The following is a 20,159-nucleotide window of genomic DNA, read 5'->3' as shown; positions in this document are numbered from 1 at the left end:
TCGTATCAATAATGCGTGTTTTGCTTATATTGAGATCGGTATAGTCCGATTTTTTTTTTTAATTTTTGAAGGTTTGTCTCACAGTATATGTACTAAGCAGTACCCACACTAAATGGTCTGAATTTGCGAATGAATTGGGAAAGATTATCCGCACGCATCAAAGGCCCTCAGTACCAGTATCAACATGTGGTTTAGCGTCTATGATGTGTACGGATAAGTGTAGCTAAAACATTCGTAAGTCCATTTACAACGGATGTGTGCATGCTACTTATTTGATGTACTGCGGGCCGGATTATCCAGCAAAAATGGCATATTCTCATTCCCTCATTCAAACATGTTGGTGCATTTGTGGTGATCGGTTACGAAAAATGTCAAATACGATTTCAATGCTCCTCAAACATCCATCTTAAATATTCTTTTACACTGATTTCGATCTATGTATTATGGTGGTCGCAACTTATATAGTAAACGCGATAAAAACTATAGAAATAATTGACGAAATGCCTAAATTTGTTGATTCTAACGAAGCTTGATGTCTTACAGCAACAACTAAATCTATTAGAGAATACCGCTGGCTACATAGAAATTAATGGCTGTTCCGATACTTTTTCTTATAATAAAATGTCAATTTCTGCTCCAATAACAATACTTATTTTACAACAGACCAGATGTAAAGGGAGGTAGACCTACAGTTTACCCTTCAAAAAATAGAATAACTAGGAAATTTTTATGTTTTCAAACGAGGGGTAGTCTTTGATCATAGAATAAATATTAAGTGGAAAAATCAATAAAAATTGGTGATAATTTAAGGTCTTTGGAGATTTCATATCACATATAAACTTCAAATCGTTTGATTGAACTTCTTCAGAAGAAGTACTTTTTAACCCAACCATTCTTCTTTCGCGGAATTTCGAAAAAATGGTCTTTCAGATTTCTAATGAGATATTCTACTTTACCATTACCACACCATTTCAGAGAAAATGACCAAAAATATACTACATTCGAAACAAAAACCTCCGCATTTGCCTACTGTCTGTAGAATATATCGAAAACCATCGATTCTCGGGGCTCTACAAGCGATATCGTATTGAATAGAAAAAAAACTATAACAAAAAGCGATAATCTCTGAAAGGTCTAAAAGAAAAGTGAAAGGATTGGCTATAGAAAGTGAATTGAATGGTGCAAGAGTGGGTATTGCCGTTCGACTCCACGCATGCTCCAAGAAAGATTGTGATGTGTACGGACAAGCTTCCGCAATACATTCGTAAGTCCAGTCTATTTAGAGTGGACACTCCCTATTGGATATACTGTGGTGTTGACCATGTAAATAAGAGGATCGGTATGCATCCGACAAGTAAGAACTCATAGAATATTATGATTTGAATATTCAAAGAAAAGTATAGGTCAAAATATATCATGGCTGCTTATTTTCATACATTTTCAATAAAAAAAACAATCATGGAAGCTTCCAGACAGGAGCCAACAGCAGCTGAAAGTGAAGGAAAGTTATCAGAAGATCTTTACTCGACCAGACAATGAGAGAAAAAAAACACCCTCTAAGTAGAAAACTTTAACTAAATTGGATCAAGTTACATAAACTTGATTTTCACCCTGGGCTGGATATCCCTCCCTACGTAATATTATCGGAAATAGTGGAAAAAAGAGCATTTGATCAAAAAGTCTATTTAAATTTATAGTTTTTTATAATAATCTCGGACGAGTTCATTGCCGACACCACCGCCTCCTAGCCTATCGTTATACCAGGAACACACGGGCAACCAGGTTGCTAACCAAGTTGCAAGCTGCAGCGAAATTGCACGTGTATGGGCAAGTTGCGGTTGCTTGCAATCTAAGTATGGTAAAGCAAAAATAAAAATCGCTCTTGACACGATCTTCACTCGTTAAAATCTCCTAATTAAGTTGCATGGTCTGTGGCGAACAAATTTTTAAAAAAATCATAAAATATGACCTATTTTTAGGAGACCAAAGGGGTTTCCCTTTAAACACTTAACAAAAATTGGTAGAATATCCATCAATAATCTCTGTAATTCACTAAGCAAGGACGATATGCATTGTATGTAATATCAACTAAAACGAAGATTTAAATCCACTTTTAGGAAGCATGAACACTGCATGGTACTACAGATTCTGGCCGATATACGTGAAGCAAAGTAATTAGCGTCCTGGAAAGATTCCCAGAGAAGCTTCCGTGAAAATTGATACCTGAAGAATTCTATTCTGGGTAATCCAGTCGATAATGCTTTTAAGCAAACTTTTATATTTATTCGAAACCAATCGTCTTAGAATAAATGCAACAAGTACTCTTCGTTTTAAGTTATTATTTGGGTGAATAGTGGTAGAGAGGGTGAGTCCACTATAAAATATAATCAACCCAGGAGGGAACATTAATGTCGTTCTTGCTTTTTAATAAAATGGGTAAACTGAATTTAGGAACAAGAAAAATCTATTTTCATTAAATATTACCTTATATACAAAATCGTCTAGGCTTTGGTGAATAACAAATTTTCATATCAAAAATTAATATCATAATCGACCATTTGCTTCTCCAACTTCCACCATTTGTCCCAGAAACCAACATCCACTATTCTATCTCCGAAGTTGATATATTGGGGCTGAAGGTACGGGCACATCGCCTTGTAAATCGCCAGACTTTTATCGTAATTATCAAGCCAAATGAATGAAACCACACCAAGTGACAATCGCCGAACAACGCCTTCATTGTAGCATCGTTCTATGAACTTCAGGTGTTGCGAGGAGTTGCTATTATGGCAGGACTCGTGAATCAACACCATTTCACTGTTGTATCTTCTTAGTTGATCGATGAATGAAGTTTCATCGGGATTGCGTTTGGCAGCAAGATAAGCGCTAGCCGCGAGAGATCCTATGATACCAGCCTTCAGTGGCTTTGCCCGGATTTCCTTACCGACGTCCAGTGCAACATCCTTGTAGTCAATCGCCAGCTGCCTCCAGTAGTTCAACCACTTTTCAATGATAGTCCCTTGCAGTCGACTGGGAAGTTTTATTGAGCCTAGTGAAGTCGATACTTTTTCGGTGTTCGACTGAACTAAGTTCGTTAACTTTGTGCGGAATCCTAATATCTTTGCGGACATGTTGAAAACTAGTCCAGCGCTATCCTTCCCAAAATAACACGTTGAGGTTAGGAATTACAATCTGACTGACAGTTCGTTACAATCATCTGATATCAAAGCGAGGTTAAGTTTCGTGTGTGCGGTGTACGCGCAGTGTTTGTTGTTTATAAAATCGCCAATTTTCAGAGTAACTATGGACGAAACAGATGCCGAATTTGTAAATTCAAATGACGACACGGAGGATGATAAAAATGACACAAAAGCAGTGAGTAGTGTAGATTATAGCGGTAACAAAAAATTGTGGACCCGACAAAGCTTGGTTCCAATGAAGTGTAGAAGTATCATGTCTCCTTTAGTGTATCAATCTGTAAAAATGCAAGACGTTCGAAGATGTGAATATGCAATCTGCCCAGCAACATTTTGGATAAGTCTCATGATGCCGACTGTTCCACAATCTGAAGTCAATTTGCAGTTTGTTTGCGTTATATGAAGCAACGCCTACCAATGAACGCGGAGTATGATACTATTCCCTCTAGGCAATCACAAATATCCATGGTCAGAGGAAATTGGAGGCACAGATAGAATCATCCCCTTCTCTCGTTAGGTCTGGGTATACTTCCAAGCAAATAACAAAGTTATCAAGTGGCCACTCAACCACCGCACTTCGTGCCATAAATCCCTCCTTGCCCAAAGCTTGCATGCTAAGAGCCTGTTCATTCGACTAAGTAAATAATACAACTAAACTGTTTGAGGCGTAGTACGGTGGCTTTGTTACACAAAGGAACCGGAACATTACATTGTACCGTAATTGATAATTTGCTAAGTAGATAATGTATTTGATCCTGGCACCAAATTACATTGTATATCAGAAACATAAACTTTCTGGGTCTTTCTGAAAATACATCGTACCTATCCACTTATAGCGGCCCCCGTATGATGGCTGCAGCAGTCTCCGGGTGCCATCAGTCCTCACCAGGATGTGGGTGAAGACTTCGAGGTCCCTAGGGGTGGGCCACTGGTTCTGCGTGAAAGGTTGAGGAAATGCGGAAACAAATGGCTCCTCTTACGATCAATATGGACACAGCTATGATTGTTATGGGTTCGAGAAAGCGGATTACAAACCGTCCAACATCCACCTGACCAAATTACGGTCGGGTAGGCGCGCCTCGCGGTCTGCATCGAAATCCGGCGGGTGCTCGTAACATCAAAGATTCGCAGATAGGGCCATTAAATATACCCTAACTAAGTTCGTTGGGGGACGTGGCTACGTCTACCCGGAGCGTAGCAACAAATCGCTCAACAGTGTACGACCCCCTTAGTAGGCTCAATTTCCGGTGCACACAGTCGCAGAGTTTTCGGTCACTCCCGTCAACAGACCTAACAAATGATTTCCACAGTAGCCAGCAACTTCCACACCCACAAGCATTTACGGGTACAGGCAAGTAGAGGTGAGTCTTGGCTTGCGTAAGACTTTTTCGTGTCGGATTTCCTGCGTTACTACCGGCTGCTGGGAAATATGAAGTATATGTCCTTGATAGACCCCACAACCTCTCTTAAGTCGTCAGTGAACATTTCAACCTGCTCGAATAACAACATTCTTTCCATTATTTTTTGAGGATATTGCCGATCCATGTATTCGTGCACTCTTCCACATTACAATACTGCTCGTATCTCTCAGCCAGTTAAGTATGATGTTCAGCAACACATCAACACTACTGATTGCCCAATCTTCTCGAAGGTGTGCCCCTTACCATATCAGAAGCTTGCCGTTGCCCCGAAAGAGATTTACCAACTATATTAAACAAGGTATATGCAGACCCTCCAAAGATGTTGGTCATCTTCCCTCCATCTCCTCCATAAGTCTAATAGCGACCTTGTGGAGCTTACACACGTCTCAATGATCAGATTTTGCGTATTCCTTAACAAACTGTCGTGTTTTCTCGACTTTGGAATTCGCCAAGGCATACCACCAAATCCCTGTAGCTCCCCCCAGCAATACCTTCTGCACTCTCCATGGTTGCCTCCTCCATCGGTTTCGAGCATATGGCACTTCTCAATGTTGACAATTGAAAATTCCTCGAACTTCAGGTGAAATTTCTAGGCCATTTCATTATCCCTGACGGCATACAACCCGACCCAGACCAGATACAAGTGATCGCGGGCTTCCCACAGCTTAAAACGGCAAAGGACCTCAGAAGGTTTTTAAACATGATAAACGACAGTATCTATGATCGCTTATCTGAACATCAAGTACTTCCGTTTTTCTTTTGAGAGAAGGCCGTTGACCTTGTTCACGGACACTTTTGTCAGACAAAGCGCTCCTTCACCAACTTCTATCTCTATGAAAAAAGACGGTAATTCCTGTCCTGAGGCCTGAAGCAATATCTGTGACAACGATTTCAGTACAGTTATGCTAAGGTATACTTTGTCGAGATTGAATTTGGGGTTCCAGGCGTAATAACCATGCAGTTCGAATCTGTTCTATTTTGGAAGCCGGGAAGCACCTCGGTTTGAAATACCATCGAACAACTGCATACCATTTCTTGTCTAAAGGAATCCTGAAACGTAGACAACGGACACTGAAAGGCTTTATTATTGTACGCAACGATTCATCCTAGTCGTTTTGCTTCGGTCCCTACAACCGCCCGCGAAGAGTTTGCTGACAACCCTGTTGGCCTGGTGTTGATAAGAGAGACGATCTTGAGGAGACTGGATTGTAGCGCCTGCTAGGGACCTCGAAGTCTTCATCCCCGTCATGGTGAGGACTGATGTCATCCGGAGGCCGCTGTAGCCACTATACGAGGGCGCCTCATTGTGAGTGGAGAGCACTCGCTTAGACTGGACGTTGGAGACAAGCCCAAGGCGACCTCCTCACACAGGCTGAAGCTTTTCTGCCAGGTAGTAGAGATCACTGAGGGGAAGATTGAAAGTCGCGTCCTTTCGTTTTTACGGTCGTCAGTCCGCCTGTGCGGCCGAGTAACCAGGTCATGGTTTCTTTGCCGAAACCTCTTGGTTTCAGTTGGGGGCGGACTCGAGATTCGTTCCAAGCAGTCGTCGAATGCGGAACATGTGTTTCAATTTTTCACTTTTGATTCGAGTTGCCATTAAAATAAAAAAAAAGCTAGATTAAAAATAAAACTAGGTAGCTTGCTCCTACTACAATATATTTTAATAGTTAGTAAATACGTATTTCGAAAGCTACTTACTTTCTTCCTCAGTACTTAAACTACCTAGGTAGCTTATTTGGAAAGCGAATTTTGATGTATAAGATAATTTAAAACGGTATTGAGGTGTCAGAAAAGCTCTCGTTTCGATTCGAGAAGTAGACTCCTGCTCCATAACCATTTTCTGTCTGTGAGCCATCTCTGCTCTGAATAAACAAATCCCAGAGCTGCAAATTCTGTCTGTGCCTGGAGTGGTTATAGCACAAGGCTATCGTACGGAAGGTCGCGGTTCAAATCTCACTGGTGGCAGTGGGATTTGTATCGTGATTTGACGTCGGATACCAGACGACTCAGCTGTAAATGAGTACCTGAGTCAAATCAAGGTAATAATCTCGGGCGAGCGCAATGCTGATCACATTGCCTCCTACAGTGTACTGTAGTGTACCGTTACATCCTTGAATGAAGTGTTCTAACACACTTCAAGGCCTTGATCCAATATGGATTGTTGCGCCAACGATTATTATTATAAGGGCTGCCGCTTCACCTTAACCCACCACACTACGGATGCATAAGCGAACATCGGCCTAATGATAGCAACATATACCCACATTACTACCTGAGGCCTAAGTCTCCATGTCGAGGCAAAGCTCCGCCTATACAGCATATAAGCTTTTGCCTAGAATAATTCTCAGATATTTCACTTCTTCGGAGAGTTGGAGGGTTGTACTCTTCATCTCTGGAAAGCAAAGCCATTCAGTTTCCTCCTTTTTGTAAATAATACCATTGTGGTTTTATTTGGATTTACTGAAAGTGCATCTCTGAGACACAAACTGTCAATCAAATCAACGGCGCGTTGTGTATTTCTACACACCATTCCGAGATCTCGACCAACAGGCAGTACAGCCTCGTCATCCGCATAAGCTTGAACGTGTATTGGCAGATTTTGCAGTTCGCATAGTAGTGAGTTGATCAGCATACTCCACAGAAGTGGCGATAGCACACCTCCTTGAGGGCAACCTTTCTTCGCTTCCGTTGTTAAGTAGCGATCAACATCCACTTCAGCACACAACACTTTATTAGAGTTTCGTCGACACTATGCTCTCTGGCGGCATTACAGAGCGTTTGGAAGGGCGCATAGTCAAAAGCCCCTTCAATGTCCACGAACACCCATATCGCGTACTCACTCTTAAGAGTTGCATCCTCTATCTTTGAAACCAAAGAATGAAGAGCAGTCTTACAGGACCTTCCACGTTGGTAAGCGTGTTGGTTTTCATTTAGGGGGTGCGACTTTAGCGCCTTCTCGCGAATGCGACGCTCAACTAGTCTCTCCAGACATTTCAGCGAAAATGATGTTAGGCTGATTTGTCTGAAGTTCTGTGGAATAGTCATCTTTCCCTGGCTTTGATATGAAGACTACTTGCCCCTTCTGCCAAGAGGAAGGCACGTAGCCCAGAGCAAGATATCCCTGAAAAATATTTCTTAGAAGTTTCTCTAAGTGCTCTATACCCTCCTTTAGCATCGCTGGGTAAATGCCACTCATACCAGGTTCTTTGAAGTGTTCAAATGATTAGTATAGCAGCTCTCGCTTTTTCATTGGCAACAACCGCTCTCGCAGTGTCCCAATTCCCCTTGCAACACGTTCGTGTTGAAGGGTTTGTAGAAACCGCCAATTCTCTTTTTCCCACTTCTGAGACCTGTTCTCCCGGGCGGTGTACTTTCAAGAGAGTCTGTATAGACTCAACTCTGGAGTTCGTGAAACTACCATCCGGTTTTCTAAGTCGAACTTGGCCGACTCATCCTTATTAAGGACTCTGCACAAGCTGGAAGTCTCCCTTTCACCTTCCAGTTCCTCACAGTATGCTCTAAAAGAGTCTAAAATTTAAAATTATTTTATTTGTACATTTATATATCGGCAGTGCAGGCGGGCGCAGAATTCTTCATTTGTGGTATGTCTCCTGGCTATATGCGTCAGTCTGAATTTTTTCAATTGTAAAAGAGGCTGCGCCTTCTGGCAGAGGTGCTTCCAGCTTTGACTAGAAACCAATAAATTACAGATATTCCTATTGAAGTCTTCACTTCAGAATTCAATTGCTTCTGTCTTAATGTCGAGGCAATTCGTTTCAATTCAAGTACGAATGGCCATGGTCGCTATCCTTCTCCAGGGCAATTGTTTTCCAATCATATCCTTCATTCATGTTATACAGTAAATGTTGAAAAAAGCACACCTAATCGAAGCAAATAGAACGATTCCTCAAATCTTCTTCGAAAATAGTAAATTGTTGGGAACTGGTCATGCGATATTCTGTTGTTTTTTATTGCTGCACTATTGCCATTAAAGACCCTGATGAAATAGTTGTCTTGATGTTTTTATGATGAGTTATGACGGCTATATCATTTGAGTATAATGAAAGATAAGTTGGGGCGTGTTGCCTTGAGAGCTCACGCCTTGAAGGATTCCTTAGGAGAACATTGGATTTTATATTTCTGACTTTGTTCTATATAAAAAAGTTATATTCCTGCATGTCCACTACTTGAAGCTCTCTCCCATTTTTGACACAATTATCTATGGCTGCGTTCAATTCATTTAACTATGAGCTAATTTAGAATTGATTCATTCGATAAACAAGTGAAGGAAGTTCTCTCAAATTTGTCGTTATTTTTTAGGTTAGTTATGCGGTGAAAAAAATGATGGAGAGGATGCTTGGTGAGCGTAATTACACAATGCGAGCAATGCAACACAATACCAATCCACATCTCAACTGTTCGCGGTACAATATTCCATCAAAACATTTACAAAAGACTGAGTTGAGGGTGACTTTACCAACTCCCGTCTTCACTTCCACGCATGGCTCCTTGGAAATAGATCCAAGTTGTAAACGCGTACTTGAACATCGTCGGTATATGAATTCTTTGCGATGGATGCCTTACGCATACAAAAGATGCGAATGTAAGAACCTTTTTTTCGACTTTTCTATACATTTGACCTCAAATTTTCTAAATTTTCTTAGCAAAGAAAGTATACCGCAATGTCCGCAAAAAAGGAGTGTATTCGTACAATATCATAAACTTTGCACGGCTATTGGAGCAGAACCCGGACGAGTATTTTAGTGGTCGATATGACTGGTATTACACGGGCGGCAATCTTGATACATTCAATTATAACGACGAGAAATACGTAGTACATGCAACAGGAAAACGTCTTGTAGACTTAAGTAAGTTCTTGTGGATTTCCAGAATAACGGAATGTGGACGGCAAATAAAAAGTGCTTCTCGTATATTTTCAGACATATCAAAAGCGGAGACACACATGAATCACACAAAACTGACACGCATTTTGAGGAAACGAACAAAAGTTTTGCTAAGTGGAAACAGGAATCCAGAAATATTAGAAATTCAGACATTGAACCGCTCGCATCTGTCAGTGAGAAGACGGAATTATCTTTCATTGTATACATTCGAGGACGACGCCCTGAAATATCGTTTTCATCTGCACAATGGGGTTGTGCCCTTTATCAGTTCAACAAAGGAATCTGATACATCTGCAAATATTTTAACCTCTGACCTGAACAAAACTGTTGCCTTGTGGGATCTCAACGTTTCAGCAGAAAGACCCAAACAGTTGCTTTTTTCATTGAAAAATAACGAAAAATGTAGCAATTGGAATTGCCTCCGGTATATAGACGATAATATCTATGGTTTTGCGGATCAAAACAAATTTTACACTTTAGATTCGCGTCAGTCTCCGGAAGCAAATCATTTATCGTACTACAATGTGCATCCTCATACAGAACTTTGCGATATAAATACAATAATGTGCCCTAGTCAGTTTCGAGACTTGATCTATTTGGGGTCTACGCATACGCTTTTGGCTATAGACAGACGTTTCATGGGTTCCAACTTTAAGGAAAATCAACATATTGTTATGAAGTGGACGCATCAAATGAGTGGATATCCACTCATGCTCCGTACAACACATCTGGATAATGTCGAGACGATTCTTATGGCCAGTAACATAAATGGCGATGTTCGAATTTGTGAGAATAATCGGGTGACATTAAGGGAACCAGTAACTGAGGACGATAATTTGGCGTTTGCATACTCTTCACCCAGTTTGCCAATAGTCCCACCTAGTATGAATGATGCTTACAGAAGGGCTAGGTTGGAAGGACTTTGCTTGAATCCATATACGTTCATGGAACAACGTTTAAGACATTGTCACGTGGGTGTCAGTTTTTTAAATACTGAAGAATATCAATCTATACTGGTAGCAAATAGCAATGGAGACATATTTTCGCATATTTTAACCGATGCCCACGAAGAAGCCATGATTAACGAGGATAATCTAGCAACAATGAAACAATGGCAAGATGAGCTCTTGAATATTGACATTCAAAACAGACCTGCTCTAAATGTGACTACTGTTCAAAATCTGGAGTCTTTGAAGAAGGTTTTCCGTTGCGATCAACTAAATGTTGGCGCAGAAGAGGAAGATCCCCTAAGTGATCAAGTAGGCAGCGGAATTCCTCGTGGAAGATGGCGGCGCTCAACGAAAATGCTTCAAGGATTTAAAGATTTTTTGGCTGCTGATATTCTTAGTATTTGGGATCTAGAACAAGATCATGGTGAGAATGCTGAGCGACTTGTTCTTCCTTCACAAGTAGAGGAGCCTGTAGAGAAAGATATTGATAAGTGGCTGAAAGAAAATGAGGTAGCGGAAGTCGATGAGAGCATACTAAGCACATTGAATTTGCCGATAGACAACACTTTAAATGAATCCGCATTAAATAGTAAAGTTTTAGATGAACCGGTTTCACAGAAAAGGACTATTAAGCCGGCAAAGCGGAAATATGTAAAAGGATTTTAATTTTACAGCGATAGATAGATTTTAAGTTAAAAAATTCATTTGTTTTTAATATAACGTACTGTACTGCTTTAGGTGATGATATTCATCACTTATTATTAAATTTTTATAAAATAAAAAGCATGCATACTTGTATGCATCTAACATCTCAGCTTGTTTCTTGATTCGCTATTTTAGGGCTCTTTCAAAAAGTAGTTATCTGACTGGACTAGCCCATTAGTGCTATTAGTAATATATAACAATAGTTTCTGTTTTAATAGCTATTTATGTACTTGACAATCTTCATAAGTCCATTGAGAGAACAGAAATAAGTAAACCGCCCACCTTTAGTCTAATTTGTATCACAAAATTTTTATGTATGAAAATAATGGTTCCGAAAAAAAGTGACCTAGTGTCGAAAAGCGGCTGAAGTTTGTGTATCAGGATATATATATATATGTTTAGGATAACGGTTCATGATTATAGGCGGAAATATTGCTGACTGAATCGTCATTTAGGTATGAGGTTTCAATTAATACGCATAAACTACAGGTTATTTGTCATAGTTTAGCGATATTTTATGTGGAATTTTAGAAAGATCGTTAAAAATGCATCCGTGGTGATACCATGCAGCATAATTTCCGCTATCAACATAACAGGAAATTCGTTATGTTATTCTCTAGGGTTTTCGACGTCAGCTGAAACTAACGCAAAATTTTCATGAATACCAAAATGCATATGGTGTGTTCACTGAAAAAACAAAATGGTTTGGAAAATTCCGGACGGACTTGGAGGACGAAACGCATGAAGGTCGCCCAAAATCTTCGAATACTGATAGAATGTAGCCCTACTGAGAGCTAGCACAAACGAAGATTTCAGATTGATTCAGAAATGTTTACTAATGAACTGGGCTTGAATGCCGTAGCTATGTCATGAGTATTTGATAATCATGTGGCATACACTAAAAAATCTTTTCGATGAGGATCAAAAGGATGCACATGTTCGTTTCGCGAAATATGTACTTGTGAAATCTAAAAACCACCAGTCTAGCATCTTCGACAACATCGTTACAGGTTACGAAGCTTAGTTTTATAAGTACGATCCGGAAAGCCAAGCCAATCCGCTTGTCAAGGAAAAGCAACAAAAGGAGTGATGTCAATTTATTTCATCCCAGGGGCCAGCTACTTTTAATACCCTACAAAACGCTAGCTCATCCTGCTCAGAAAAACACCGTGTGATTTCTGGTTATTTACAAAATTAAAAAAAGATAAGATGAAGAGTTTTTAGTTCTAATGAGGAAAGTATAAATACAGTCAAAGTAGAAATTTAGAAGCTTCAAAAAGATTTCAGGGAATGTTTTGAAAAGTGAATCTAAAAAACATACGAAAGAAGCGCATTGAAATCAATGAAAATTACATAGAAAAATACCGTTTGGTATTTTTTTAATATAAATTTACCGAACTTTTGTTGGTCCCTTTGTATATCCGAATCAATTCAGGATACAAAAGCAAACATACTTAGAGTACAAATCAAAATAAAATTGTCAATTACGGAATAGAAGTACATATGAGGGTCTCAAAAAACGGCAAAGGTGAAATCCAGACACTGCCGAAAAATCGTATTAATGACGTTAAAAACTCAAAAAATGCCTAGTTAACACTCTGTAGTGAGACTTTCAGCATCATATACATCTTTCATTGGGCAGTGGCATGAATTTGCCCAACGTTGGATATATTTGGCTAGAATTTTTCTCCATTATTCGAGGAGACGTTCCATCAAGTATTTTTTGGATTAATAAAAACTTGTTTCTTTTTCGTTGATGTAAATATTTATTCTTGCAAATACCGATATTTCGGGAACCACTTGTTCCCTTCATCAGTGCTAATATTTGCGGTATTTGCAAGAATAAATATTCACACCAACGAAACAACAAATTTTTAATATTTCAAATAATTAATCGTTGGAAACACCGCATAATTTCACTCAAGTATTTTTTGTTCGAAATGGAACCTTCGCGAATCCTACCGTCGACATAATCCCGCAGGTTCTCAATAATATTCCAGAGAGAGGTTTTGGGTAGCTTCAGACAATTGGCTCACTGTTTTCGCATACCTTGAATGTTAAACAAACACCCAATTTCTCTGCGCTGGTCGCGTCCATATTCCCCTCTAAGAATACCACATTATACACACTATCCGCCCCGTTACAGCCCCTCTAAAATATGGTAAGAAAAAGCAGTGTTATCCATTGGGTAAAACTGTAGCAAAGCCATTGCTTTTGGATGCTTAAGTCAAAATACCTGAAGTTCGCGCTTCAGGTACAAAGGTTTTGTGTTCATCTTATGTAAGAAACTTCAACGCACATTTTGCTATCCATATATAGCTACAAATCCAACATACTCCTTCATATTTTTCCCAACTACAAGACATACTTACATATTACAGCCATAGATACTATATTATTCTCACCGTAAACAAACAAGCTGCCTATTTCCGATTTTTTTTGGGGATAGGGTAGGTGAATGCGTTTACGCACAGTGTTGGACTCTCGCAACAGCATGCTGTCGGACTACCAACTAAACACCTCTCTGTCATCAGAGAACTAGCCTAGAACCGTTTGATACATTACTTCGGGCTAGCCCTCCCGCTCTCCCGGCTTTGGGAGCCATCAAATCAGGGAATTCCTTTCGCCAACGGGAGGGGAGGGGAGAAGGGAGTTGTCAGTTCAGGGAACCCCTTACCATCCGATCTCTCTGCTGTTCGACTTCAATCTTCTTCGCAATAAGAAGAGCCCGGGAGAGCTCCCCTGCTTCTGCATAAAGCTGCTGACGAAAGCCGTTCCACCTCTCGCAAGAGAAAAGGGTATGTTCAGCGTCGTCCACCACTCCATTACAGAACACACAATCCACCAAATTTGGTGTCAACCGCTGCTACAGTCTCCGAGAAAAACACGTGTGATTGACAGACAGAGAAGACCCTATTATTGGAAGAATAGTGAACTTGCCAGCCTTCGATCGATTTGACATAGAGCGAGACGAACGGCTTAGAGAGCAATAGGTAGGATCGATCAAGGGCAAAAGAAGCATGCCTATAGGGAAGTCCGCAAGAACCTCAAGCTCGCCATCCAGCGGAGTAAGAGGGAATGTTTAAAGGAGCTCTGTTTGGAAGCGGACATAAATCCGTTGGGTAGCGTCTATAAGATCGTGACGATTCAGAGGCCGCTCATCTTCTCAAATCACGGGTTATTTCCCCAGCAAGAAGGGGGTACTGACACCTTTCAGCGTCCCCTGAATGTGACGCCGATTCCACCAGTCATCAGGGAAGAGCTGCTGGAGATCTGCGGTTGAATAGACTACAGCAAAGCCCCGGGTTTGGACGGCATACCGAATAAGGCCCTCAAATGTAGACCGGATATATTCGCGGAGCTGTTCGAAACGTGCATGTCCGAGGGTATCTTTCCTGCACCATGGAAGCGGCAGAAACTGGTGCTGCTGCCTAAGGCTTGCAAACCTCCAGGGTAACCGCCCTCCTATCGACCCATATGTCTTCTAGACACTATGGGGAAAATGTTGGAGCGGGTTATTTATAATAGATTACTCCCAGTCGTCGAGAGCCAAGGAGGCCTTTCAGATAGGCAGCATGGGTTCCGTAAAGCCAGATCAACCATTGATGCCATCAAAATGGTTACTGGCTTGGCCGAAAATGCAATTCACGAAAGGGGTTATCATCATCATCATCAACGGCGCAACAACCGGTATCCGGTCTAGGCCTGCCTTAATAAGGAACTCCAGACATCCCGGTTTTGCGCCGAGGTCCACCAATTCGATATCCCTAAAAGCTGTCTGGCGTCCTGGCCCACGCCATCGCTCCATCTTAGGCAGGGTCTGCCTCGTCTTCTTTTCCTACCATAGATATTGCCCTTATAGACTTTCCGGGTGGGATCATCTTCATCCATACGGATTAAGTGACCCGCCCACCGTAACCTATTGAGCCGGATTTTATCCACAACCGGACGGTCATGGTATCGCTCATAGATTTCGTCATTGTGTAGGCTACGGAATCGTCCATCCTCATGTAGGGGGCCAAAAATTCTTCGGAGGATTCTTCTCTCGAACGCGGCCAAGAGTTCGCAATTTTTCTTACTAAGAACCCAAGTTTCCGAGGAATACATGAGGACTGGCAAGATCATAGTCTTGTACAGTAAGAGCTTTGACCCTATGGTGAGACGTTTCGAGCGGAACAGTCTTTGTAAGCTGAAGTAGGCTCTGTTGGCTGACAACAACCGTGCGCGGATTTCATCATCGTAGTTGTTATCGGTTGTGATTTTCGACCCTAGATAGGAGAAATTGTCAACGGTCTCAAAGTTGTATTCCCCTATCCTTATTCTTGTTCGTGCTTGTGTTTGACCAGTGCGGTTTGATGTTGTTCGTTGATTCGTCTTCGGTGCTGACGTTGCCACCATGTATTTTGTCTTGCCTTCATTGATGTGCAGCCCAAGATCTCGCGCCGCCTGCTCGATCTGGATGAAGGCAGTTTGAACGTCTCGGGTGGTTCTTCCCATGATGTCGATATCGTCAGCATAGGCCAGTAGTTGGGTGGACTTGAAGAGGATCGTACCTCTTGCATTCACCTCAGCATCACGGATCACCTTCTCGAGGGCCAGGTTAAAGAGGACGTATGATAGCGCATCCCCTTGTCGTAGACCGTTGTTGATGTCGAATGGTCTTGAGAGTGATCCTGCTGCTTTTATCTGGCCTCGCACATTGGTCAGGGTCAGCCTAGTCAGTCTTATTAATTTCGTCGGGATACCGAATTCTCTCATGGCAGTTTACAGTTTTACCCTGGCTATGCTATCATAGGCGGCTTTAAAGTCGATGAACAGATGGTGCAACTGTTGTCCATATTCCAACAGTTTTTCCATCGCCTGCCGCAGAGAGAAAATCTGATCTGTTGCTGATTTGCCTGGAGTGAAGCCAATGATGTTCTGGGCGTATGGGGCTATCCGGCCTAGCAAGATAGTGGAGAATATCTTATAGATGGTACTCAGCAACGTGATACCTCTATAATTGCTGCACTGTGTGATATCTCCCTTTTTATGTATGAGACAGATTATGCCTCGCTGCCAATCGTCAGGCATTGATTCGCTGTCCCATACCTTGAGCACAAGTTGATGAACCACTTGGTGTAACTGGTCGCCTCCATATTTAACCAATTCGGCTGTAATTCCATCGGCTCCTGGCGACTTATGATTTTTTAGCCGATGAATTGCACGGACTGTTTCTCCTAAACTTGGTGGTGGCAGTATTTGTCCGTCGTCTTCAGTTGGCGGGACCTCCAACTCGCCGATGTTCTGGTTGTTCAGTAGCTCATCAAAGTACTCAACCCATCGCTCTAATATGCCCATTCTGTCGGAAATCAGATTTCCCTCTTTGTCTCGGCAGGATGAGCATCGAGGTGTATAAGGCTTCATCCTGCTGACTTGTTGGTAAAACTTCCGCGCCTGGTGCGGTTGCTCCCTGTACTTTTCTAGTTCACAGACTTGTTGGTTCTCCCAGGCTTCCTTTTTCCGTCTGTGAAGTCGCTTCTCCGCTCGACGGAGTTCGTGATAAGTCTCTGCGCGTGCCCGCGTTCTTTGAGAATGCAACATTACTCGGTATGCGGCATTCTTCCGTTCCGTTGCTAGCTTACATTCATCGTCAAACCAGCCGTTCCGACTCCTTTTGCGGCTGGGGCCAAGTATATTTGTGGCCGTATCCATGATAACGTTCTTCAGATGGTTGTGAAGATCATTAGTTGATGCTTCATCTCCAGGTCCTCTATTGACTGCGGTTATTGCGGCATCCATTTCCCTCTTATAGGTGTCGCGGAGGGTTGTGTTGTGGATGGCTTCAGTGTTCACTCTCACCTGATTGTCAGAGGGGATTCTAGGTGGTATTGTTATTCGAGCTCGGAGCACCATGCCAACGAGATAGTGATCCGAGTCTATATTGGCCCCCCTATATGTTCTGACATTCATCAAGGCTGAGAGGTGGCGGCGTTCGATCAACACGTGGTCAATTTGGTTGAAAGTGGTCCCGTCTGGAGAGGCCCACGTATGTTTGTGGACCGGTTTCCGCGCAAACCAGGTACTTCCAACAACCATTTCGTGTGACCCTGCTAATTGAATAGTCCGCAGTCCGTTATCATTTGTTTTTTCGTGTAAGCTATGGGAGCCAACGTATCGCCTGAATACGGGCTCCTTCCCTACTTGGCTGTTGAAATCCCCAAGTATGATTTTGATATCATATCTGGGACAGGCTTCGAGGGCTCTTTCTACTGCCTCGTAGAAGGTATCCTTCTCCGACTCTGCAGTCTCCTCTGTAGGGGCGTGAACGTTTATGAGGCTTATATTTCTAAACTTGCCTCGCAAGCGCAGAGTGCATAGCCGTTCGCTTATACTTTCAAAGCCGATAACAGCAGGTTTCATTTTTTGGCTGACTAAGAAACCTACTCCGAGCACATGGTTTACTGGATGGCCGCTATAATATATGGTGTAGTGGCTCTTCTCCAGGAAACCGGTCCCTGTCCATCGCATCTCTTGCAACGCTGTTACATCAGCCCTATATTGGGACAGGGTATCGGCTAGCTGCTTATCAGCTTCATCTCTGTACAGGGAGCGCACGTTCCATGAGAAAATGCGCAAATCGTTGTTCCTTTGTCGTTGCCGGGTCCGTCGTTTTAATATCCGTCCTATCCGAGGCTCCTGTTGTGGCTTCGTAACGGTTGTTTTCCGTGTAGGGTTGTCAGCCCTACCCAACCCCCAACCTGGAGGACCAGTTGGTACAGTTTGTCCCGTTTTTAGGCGCGGGAGACTCGCCTTCATCCTTCTCCGTCTGCAGCTTTTCGTTAAGAAAGAGCTCCCAGCGGTCACCACGTGGAGGTGGAGATAGGGTTTGGTAGTAGAGCTGTTGGTGTTGGTTCAGCAGGCATTTCCCAGGTTTTATGCTCCATCGTGGGTACCAATCCACGTTTCGCCCCGGGACCTATACTACCCTTTGACCACCAAGGGGTTATACCAGCAAATATTGTGTGGTGGTGACCCTGGATGTGAGGAATGCATTCAATTCGGCCAACTGGAATCTTATACGAAAGTCTCTAGCCACGATTGGTGTTCCCACCTACCTCGTCGCTATTGTCGATAGCTACTTGCTAGAGCGGACACTCTGGTATAATACCGATGATGGACCCAAGGAGTACGTTGTATCCGCGTGAGCCCCACAGGGCTCTGCACTGGGGTACTTAACCTTCCGGAGGAGGCCACGGTGGTGGGTTACGCCGGTGATATAGCACTGGTTGTGGTCGCAAAGCATCTCGAGGATGCTGAGTTGTACTCAAGCGAAGCAATCAGTGTTGTTAAGGCTTGGTTAGAGAGTGCTGGACTGGCACTCGCGGAGGAAAAGGTGGAAGGATTCCTCCAGGAGAATTCCCGGAGGATGTGCTCCCGGTCCGGTTATTTGCGGTTGGCCCCCTAGTGGGAGTTTCATGGTGGCTGTGGTTATGCCTACATCGCGGGCAGAGCTTCTCGGAGCTCGAGCGTGGAGTTGCGCTGTACAACTCGGGTGCCGTACTCCTTAGTTGCGACAGAGGTGTTAGATAGGCCTCGCATCCACTGGTATGAATGCTGAGCCTGTACTCAGTATAAACCAGGACCGCTGTGCTTGCATGGCGGGGCTCTGATCGTGGTCCCAAAATCAATCCGTGTCCGAAGAGAACCGTGGGCTCATGCCTTCACGACAGGAACTCACCTTAAACCCCCAGGACTTTCATCACTTCCAAGCCGGCCATCAAATATTTGGGGGTGATGATAGACGGAAAACTCAATTTTAAGCAGCACATAGAGCTTACTTGCGAAAAAGCATCCACCACGAGTATGGTTCTCGCAAGGATGATGCCGAACGTAAGAGAACCCCCGCATACTTGCAGGCTGCTCACAGCCAGGGTGGTGAGTTCCATCATGCTCTATGCAGTTCCCGTTTGGGGAAAAGCGCTGCAGGTTTTAGGCAATGCACATAAACTGAGTACGATTCACAGAAGAATAGCCTTAAGAGTGTGTTCTGCTTTCAGGACCGTCTCAGACGATGCAGCGTTCGTCATCTCGGGAATGATGTCGGTGGTGGGAGTCGGGGGTGGTTTTAGTGGGTAAAAATCTCACACTCTAGCGTGCCCAGGCCAGAGTCTTTTGAAGATTTCCACCTCCTACAAAAAAAAAAAAAAAAAACAAGACAGTAAACCGATTTTAATAAAGTTTTGTTTTACAAAAAACCTTAAAAAAGACTACAGGGTTAATGAAACAAGACGTCAACTCGATATTGCAAATAAAACTATTATCACTCGCCGTGTACAATGATAGATGATTTATTATTTTTGATCAACCGGAGTTTATGCTTATGATGATAGATTGTAAAATTTGCAGTGTTTCATCGGTTAGTGCCCTACAAAAAACGCAGCCAGAAGTCACTAAAATGAAAATAAGCTGAGTGCAAGAAAGAATATATTGAAAACCCTCAAAATGAAGTGGCTGGACATGACTCATCAAGCGTACTGTATCTTAAAAGCCGTTTTTGGTAGAATAGTGTGCATAAAGTTCTTTATTATGACAAAGATGTCATATCATCATGTACTTTCCCAATTGTTCGGTTAGCTGAAGAAGCTCAATAGGCCAGAAATAAAAATGAAAGTTATGATCAGGATTTTTCCACAAGAAAAACTTTGCAAATCGATACCAGACAGATCTCATAAATATCCTTTCAATGTCAACTACATGTACATTTCATGAAGGAATAAATTGAGTCGGAAGTCTTGACAATGCTGTCCTTGCCCAGAAGAAATAAATAATGTATTTATTTTATGTATTTTCATTAAATAATAATAATATATAAAGACTAACTTTTTCAAACAAATTTATGGGTTCCGTCTCAGAAGGAATTAAATCCCGCTAGAAGGTAATTACAGTAAGCCGGGCAACACAAGTTACTCCCATTCAAAACACGGTTGAACGAATCAACAG

General features: G+C 42.3%; 2 protein-coding genes across 2 annotated transcripts; one reads left to right on the top strand and one right to left on the bottom strand.

Annotated features, from left to right (window-relative positions):
• Positions 1-2,442: 2,442 nt before the first annotated feature.
• Positions 2,443-3,208, bottom strand: LOC119655381 (mitochondrial import inner membrane translocase subunit Tim29). The gene has a single exon (XM_038061249.1). The coding sequence runs from the start codon at positions 3,129-3,131 to the stop codon at positions 2,532-2,534; it is 600 nt and encodes a 199-aa protein (XP_037917177.1). The 5' UTR covers positions 3,132-3,208; the 3' UTR covers positions 2,443-2,531.
• A 24-nt stretch (positions 3,209-3,232) lies between these two features.
• Positions 3,233-11,286, top strand: LOC119655380. Its single transcript, XM_038061248.1, has 4 exons — positions 3,233-3,375; positions 8,939-9,221; positions 9,283-9,486; positions 9,559-11,286. Exons 1-4 carry the CDS (start codon positions 3,304-3,306, stop codon positions 11,136-11,138), a joined length of 2,139 nt encoding a protein of 712 aa, XP_037917176.1. The 5' UTR covers positions 3,233-3,303; the 3' UTR covers positions 11,139-11,286.
• Positions 11,287-20,159: the final 8,873 nt, after the last annotated feature.

Source organism: Hermetia illucens, chromosome 4 (genome assembly GCF_905115235.1).
Source record: "Hermetia illucens chromosome 4, iHerIll2.2.curated.20191125, whole genome shotgun sequence".
NCBI lineage: Eukaryota > Metazoa > Arthropoda > Insecta > Diptera > Stratiomyidae > Hermetia > Hermetia illucens.
This window is presented reverse-complemented; position numbering and strand designations above follow the sequence as displayed.